The sequence below is a fragment of the Sinocyclocheilus rhinocerous genome, unplaced genomic scaffold (genome assembly GCF_001515625.1).
Source record: "Sinocyclocheilus rhinocerous isolate Xijiao unplaced genomic scaffold, SAMN03320098_v1.1 scaffold919, whole genome shotgun sequence".
Lineage (NCBI taxonomy): Eukaryota > Metazoa > Chordata > Actinopteri > Cypriniformes > Cyprinidae > Sinocyclocheilus > Sinocyclocheilus rhinocerous.
The window spans coordinates 2,223,995-2,230,459 of NW_015637585.1; the positions used below are offsets into that span (position 1 = coordinate 2,223,995).

The 6,465-nt window shown below is 39.5% G+C and overlaps 1 protein-coding gene and 1 pseudogene across 1 annotated transcript in view; one reads left to right on the forward strand and one right to left on the reverse strand.

Annotated features, from left to right (window-relative positions):
- Positions 1-4,339, forward strand: part of LOC107749211 (NACHT, LRR and PYD domains-containing protein 4C-like) — an 8,214-nt pseudogene extending 3,875 nt beyond the window's left edge.
- An 84-nt stretch (positions 4,340-4,423) lies between these two features.
- The window catches only part of LOC107749212 (G-protein-signaling modulator 2-like), a 15,842-nt gene continuing 13,800 nt past the window's right edge, over positions 4,424-6,465 (reverse strand). Inside the window, exons 13-15 of the mRNA XM_016564307.1 lie at positions 5,554-5,725; positions 5,203-5,441; positions 4,424-5,091 (exon numbers count right to left, since the gene is read on the reverse strand). Coding sequence (XP_016419793.1) covers positions 4,942-5,091; positions 5,203-5,441; positions 5,554-5,725 — 561 coding nt within the window. The 3' untranslated portion in view covers positions 4,424-4,941. The remainder of the gene's footprint in view (positions 5,092-5,202; positions 5,442-5,553; positions 5,726-6,465) is intronic.

Below are 6,465 nucleotides of genomic sequence, written 5' to 3' on the forward strand. Positions count from 1 at the left end.
CCTGCCAGATTATGCACCCCCTAGTATTGGTAGGTTTAGGAGTAGGTGTGGGGGAGGGATTAGGATTAGGGGTGGGGTTGGGATTAGGCAATCAGGTAGTGACTTCAACGAGGGGGTGCATAATCTGGCAGGGGTGCAGAATTCGGCACAACACCGGACTGGACAAATAGTTGTCTGTCACGTCATACAGTGCCAGAGAGAGAGCCGCTCTGCTATGCTGCACAAACGCGTGTCTACCGTGTGTTACGTGTTTTATGTGTGTTCGGAACCGGTGTAGTGCCGAAATTTGCACCCTGCCAGATTATGCACCCCCTAGTATTGGTAGGTTTAGGAGTAGGTGTGGGGGAGGGATTAGGATTAGGGGTGGGGTTGGGATTAGGCAATCAGGTAGTGACTTCAACGAGGGGGTGCATAATCTGGCAGGGGTGCAGAATTCGGCACAACACCGGACTGGACAAATAGTTGTCTGTCACGTCATACAGTGCCAGAGAGAGAGCCGCTCTGCTATGCTGCACAAACGCGTGTCTACCGTGTGTTACGTGTTTTATGTGTGTTTTTTTCGGTAATTTACAGTGATGGAGAAATAAAATGCGTGTCATCTGAACGTTTTAGATCTAGGCCTGTCACGATAACAACTTTTTGTTGTGCGATATATTGCGCCAGAAATTATTGCGATAAGCGATATTATTGTCATTTTAAAGACCATTTTATGCCACTGAATATATAATCATAATGTAACAGCATAATGATGCAAGAAGGCCTACACACTTCCAAATGACAACAGAAAAATGCTCAAATAATTTATAATTTATTTTTCTGTACCTTCCGGACCTTCTTTTCTGTAAATTAAGGGTGCACACTATTGCTGAAAAACACAATCACAGGCACAGATATCTAAACAAGGTCATATCTGCATATGAAACTTTTTTTGTAGAAGCATTTTTTTAATTTGAACTAGCACCTCATGACTACACGTTATGTTCGAGAAGCTGCAAAAAGACACAGGCGCAAGTGGAATGTACAAAACATGGTGACATTAATTTTTAAGTAAATATAATGGGCGATAGGCTATATTGCGTCACCAAAAATTATCGCGGTCATGTACATATATTGCGCGATAAGTCGATATATTGATTATTGCGACAGGCCTATTTAGATCCCGTCAGTTTTGTGTTCTGCGCGCGATTCAAATGGTCCGCTCTCCACCAAAATTTAAAAACTGCTGTTGGTTAATGAAGATTTGACAAAAGAACTCGCGGCTCGACTGGACTAGAAAGTGATACGACTTTCAGTTTTATGCACGTCGCCATCTTTGATTTTACTTTGGTCACTGTCGCTTTGGCTACTAGTACGGAATACGAGCTTGACTCCCGTTACACTCATACAGACAGTATTTTAAACACAACTGTAAGCTGCTGTGTGAACGTGACACTTCGAGACTCGCACCTGTAAAGATAATGCGGTTGTCAATCCCAAAAATTGACAGTGTGAACCTAGCCTATGTTTCTGTATTTGTTTTTGACTACTCAAGGTTTTCAGTTGAGCACCTGTCAGAAGTTGGAGATTTCATCCAGATTCTTGGTGAATCTAAAATCTTGAGAGCACTGAAGTAATTTTACTTTTATTACAGCCACACAGAATATAAAACCAGTCTTTGCCATTTCCAATATAATATATTTACATAATGTTATCTGTTATTCCTACTTTGTAGAGTTCAAGAGGATGAATACAGTGCTGAGAGTCCCAGATGGTCACTTGACTTGTCAGTCACTCATGGAGATGTCTTGTAAGAAACTATTGCACATAAACTGTAATCCTTCTAATCAAGAACAATTTATAGAATAATTATATAGTCTTATAAAAATATTAAATGTATGTTTTCAAACACAGTGTACAGTGCTGTTATCAAATGTTTCTGTGTTTCTGTTTATTTCAGGTTGACTTTGAGCTCCTCAGAGAAGAATCCATCATTTCCAGCAGTCTTAAACATCACTCTTACATCTCCACAATCAGAGATATCCAGCACTGACTGGACACTTTTCTTACAGAGACTCAGCAAGGCAGCAAAAGTAGCAGAAGTGTAAGGAAATATAGTGATTTTACCATTAACTCTATTTATCTCATTAGTAAATTTGCTGTTATTCAAATGCATTGTGGTCAAATATATTTTTTCAAGCAGCTCGTCAGCTCTTGATGAGTGTGTCAGTTTGCTGCTGTCTTCATTTCACTCTATGGGTTTGAAGACGTTGGATCTGAAGCTGTTCATTCTGAATAAGAGCTGGGCTTCTGGGATAATTTCTCTCGTTCAAACCTGCACCAGTCTACAGCAGCTCAGGTAAGAGAATTTGTTTGTGAGAGTGATGATTGACAGAACAGAATATTAATTACAGGATAAAGTATCCCCACAAATCTAAATGCAGCCAATCCACATTATAGATTTGTTCATCATGAATAATACTTTAAACTCTCTGTCTCTGTTCTGCAAGCTGATTGAAAACTAAATTTGAATAAATTAAATGGTTTGATCTGAAAGCATTGTTCTTGTACAAAAACGTATATTGCTTAATCACTATTTGTGTAACTTCAATATTGTAGTGTCAGTGTCACTGGATTGCTTTTGGAGGAGGGACTCGTGTTACTGAAGAAATCACTGACAGATCCACACTGCACTGTGATTGTTAAAGGGTTTGTGTGCTTAATAGCTGTGCATTTGTCCAATGATAAACAGTTTTAGAAAGCTCATTGTATTCCGTTTTAGTAACAAAACAAATGAATTGGTTATACAATGTGTAAATAATAGAGTATAAAATCCTCAATTCTACCATTACTGACAACTGATCTCATTTCTGAAATGTTTTTCCATTTAGTTGGTATGCACTGTAGCTTATTAAATTGGACATTTTAAAATTAGTTTGTAAAAATTACTTTGTCTTTCTCAAGGTGGAAGTGCAGTAAACCCACTGACCAGTGGTACAGTGTTCTCTAGTCTTACAATATCTGACTCTGAACCATCTGGACTGAATCTTCAGCCGCTCCCAGTGTGTCAGTCTTGTGTTCACATTGTTGACTCTGATCAGTGGGTTCAGGTGGAGCCGTCAGTCTGTACAGATGAAGGAGGCTCAGAGTTCAGGATCAGCACTCCGGCGGGTCGATTCGAGTGCAGCAGGACCAGAATGCGATGGGTCTGTGCTGGTGACGTCACTCTCCAGTACCGTGCAGGGGATGGACGTTCCCTCAGAGCAGATCTGGAGGGACTTCAGTGTGAGCGAATTGGTCCTGTGATTGATGTGACCGTGATCTCAGGGAAACTGGAGGAGGCCCATCTGCCTCATTACGCCTGTTTAGCAGAGTCAGACCCCTCTCTCACAGAAAGCGTAAAGGTCCTCAATGTTGAAGATGATGGATTAACCTTTGAATCAGTGGAGTTGACTCGTTTTCATGCCAAAATACTCCAACCATCTTTTTCTCCTAAAACAGTTCTTATGAAACTAGGGATACCAGTGAAAGTGCACTGCGATCTATTTATCTTCATGACACACAAAGATCCCATCATTCTCCATGTGTATTTTTTACCAATAGATTCACTTTTTGAAGAAAAAATTAAAATAGTGGAAAAATCGAGTCATCAAATCAATCTTTCAAGACCTGAAACCCCATTACAGATGAATAAACAACACAGTCTTGAGGTTTCTGGTGCTTCTGTCCAACCCGAAGCGATCAAACTAAGAGGAGACATCAAGCCAAACTTCTTTGAGGTCATACATCCTGTGGTCGATGAAATCAAAATGACTCTTAGCCGAGTGGATGATCAGAAATCAGTATGCACCTCAAAAATTTGCAAAGCTTTGTTTGGATCCATGCTGCTTAATTCTGAATTTAATTGGTTTCCCACAAGTGGCTGTCAACTTTGATAAAGTTCAGTTTTTTGATAGAAACTGGCATGCTTTTATTAAAAGTGTTAAGAATGTGAATAACATCGCAGACAACCTGCTTCAGAAGCAAATCATTGATGAAGAATTATATTCTGAAATCACATATCCTAATTCAACCAGTGAAGCCAGCATGAGGAAGATCTGCAGCATAGTGCGTAAAGGTAGTGACACTGTGAAAGAAATGTTCATCTCCATTCTTCTGGAAGAAGATCCTGACCTTTTAAATCATCTGCCTTTACCTGACTCTTAAACTTTTTTGCTTGATGATTCTACATTGTATTTTACATGATTTGAGAAATGATGTAAACTACAAGTGACCAATGCACTGGACAGCTCACCCTACTATACTTTTGAATAACAGTATTTTAGTTACTGTTGGAATTAAAGAACATTCAAATGCTCTGCTTGCCTGTAAAAATGAGTTTCAAACAACAGACTGTTGCAAAACATTTTCTTGTCTGATAAGGACACTGAACAAGGTGAATGTGAAATATTTCTGTACAGGTTTTATTTCTACACAGTTGTGTTGTAAATGTTACTGTATCAACCACTTTTTTTATAATCTGAAATGTGACTACAAAAAAATAATAGAGATATTTTTGTCACAACTACATATACTAACTGGAAGGTAACTAGTGGCAGTAACAATGTTATTTAAATAAATACAAATAAACCTGGAGTTTTGTATCAAAAGATACATTTGTGTGAGTCATTGACGTGATCATAATCAAAACAATACATCCTAAACTAAAACAACCTTTGAAATCCTTACAAATGCGAATGTACAAGAGCTTAAATCCAGTAAAAAATTAAAATGTGTTATTTACAAAGACATTTTCCCCAGAGTTGCTAAGTACAGCTGTACACAAAAAGCAGACAGGACACAGTTCACACAGATGGCATGTTACTCGACCATCATTGTGTTTGTATTGCCAGCGTGAGGTTTGTAACACTCATGTGCATGAAAAAGAGCTCATTTCTGAATATGTTCAGAGAAGTGTACGTTAGTTCAGCGGCAGGAGGGCAGTGTGACTCTCTGCTCATCCATCCTCTTGGCCTGTGAGCGCATGATGAGGCTGAAGAAGTCTTCATCCGGGACGGTGGGGCCACGGGAGGAGGGCGGAGGAGGGGCGCACCTCTGATCATCCAGACGGGACCCCTGAAAGAGACAGAAAAATTAGATGAATGGCTTTAAATGAATGCAATTCCTTTCCTACAGCTGCTATTTTGCACTCGTTTTCTACTCTGGTTAATTCAAACATGTTCTCACCTGACACTTGACGAGCATGTCGAAGAACTGGTCATCGGGTTCGGTGGCGTCTGTGCTGGCCATGACCTGGCTGAGGATCATCTGTCTGCTGCTAGTGCTGCTGTGTTCGGATAGGGTGCACAGGCCGGGCAGACTGTTTCCTGTTCCTGCCCTCTGCTCGTCCAGCCTCCTGCCCTGAGCGCTGGCCAGCAGTCTGAGGAACGGCTCCTGACCTGGAGATGCAGCCGACTCTGAGAAAGCTGGATAGACAGACACACGTTCAGCTACATGTGTGATATTCACGTCATTTTAAATGCTACTTGTTCGAACATTTAAAGACAAATTCAATTAATAACGTGAAAGAAGACTAACATTTCCTGATGGTTCTGGGTGGGGTGGTGGGTGGGGAGGCGGAGCTAGAATTGACAGACAGGTGGCTCCTCCCATCCTGTACGACACAACGCTGGTCATCCATCCTGTTGCTCTGGAAACGACTCAGCAAGTCAAAGAAGCCCTCGTCTCCTAACACGTCAGTACTCCCATGCTGGGAGCAAAGAGGTCAAAGGTTAAAACTAATGCCCTCTGAAGAACTGAGAACACATACACAATTTTGCAACCAGTATTTTCAATTTATGAACTGCTCAGACTTTAAAGGGGAAGACGTTTCAGATGTGAAGCAAGTTATTACATTTTGATGAAAGATTACAAAAACATATTTTTTCTTTAGAATAATATGGACTCATGAATCTTTCTCAGATCAGGAATCTCAACTAATAAATATAGTATTTTTTGACTTCGTATTCTATGGGTTTTAGTAAACATTAGGGATGCACGATATTGGATTTTGCCGATATCTGATATGCCTATAACTTTCAACTCATTTTGGCCGATAGCCGATATATAATTATTTTAAATTTTTGTTCGTTTTTTAACAAGAACTTATTTGTTAGAATTAAACAAACAATAATAAAGTTCTTTTATAATGACAGTACATTGAAGATTTGAAAATAACTATAAATAAACTATATATAAATCATTGCATTTTTTTTCCCAGAAAGATACATTGGCAACCTTAACATTTTATTTTATGATTTAATATTTGTAAATTGTCTAAAGCAAAAGAGTTGCAAAAATTCTAAAAATTTTTAGAGCTCATAATTTGCTTTAATTTTATTAGAAGTAGGCCAACAACGCCCCCTACGGAATTAAAACTCCTTACTGAGCAGGCTTTAGGACCCGGAGCCGCTGCACGTGCTATTACTGTTTACTCTATCATACACCGAA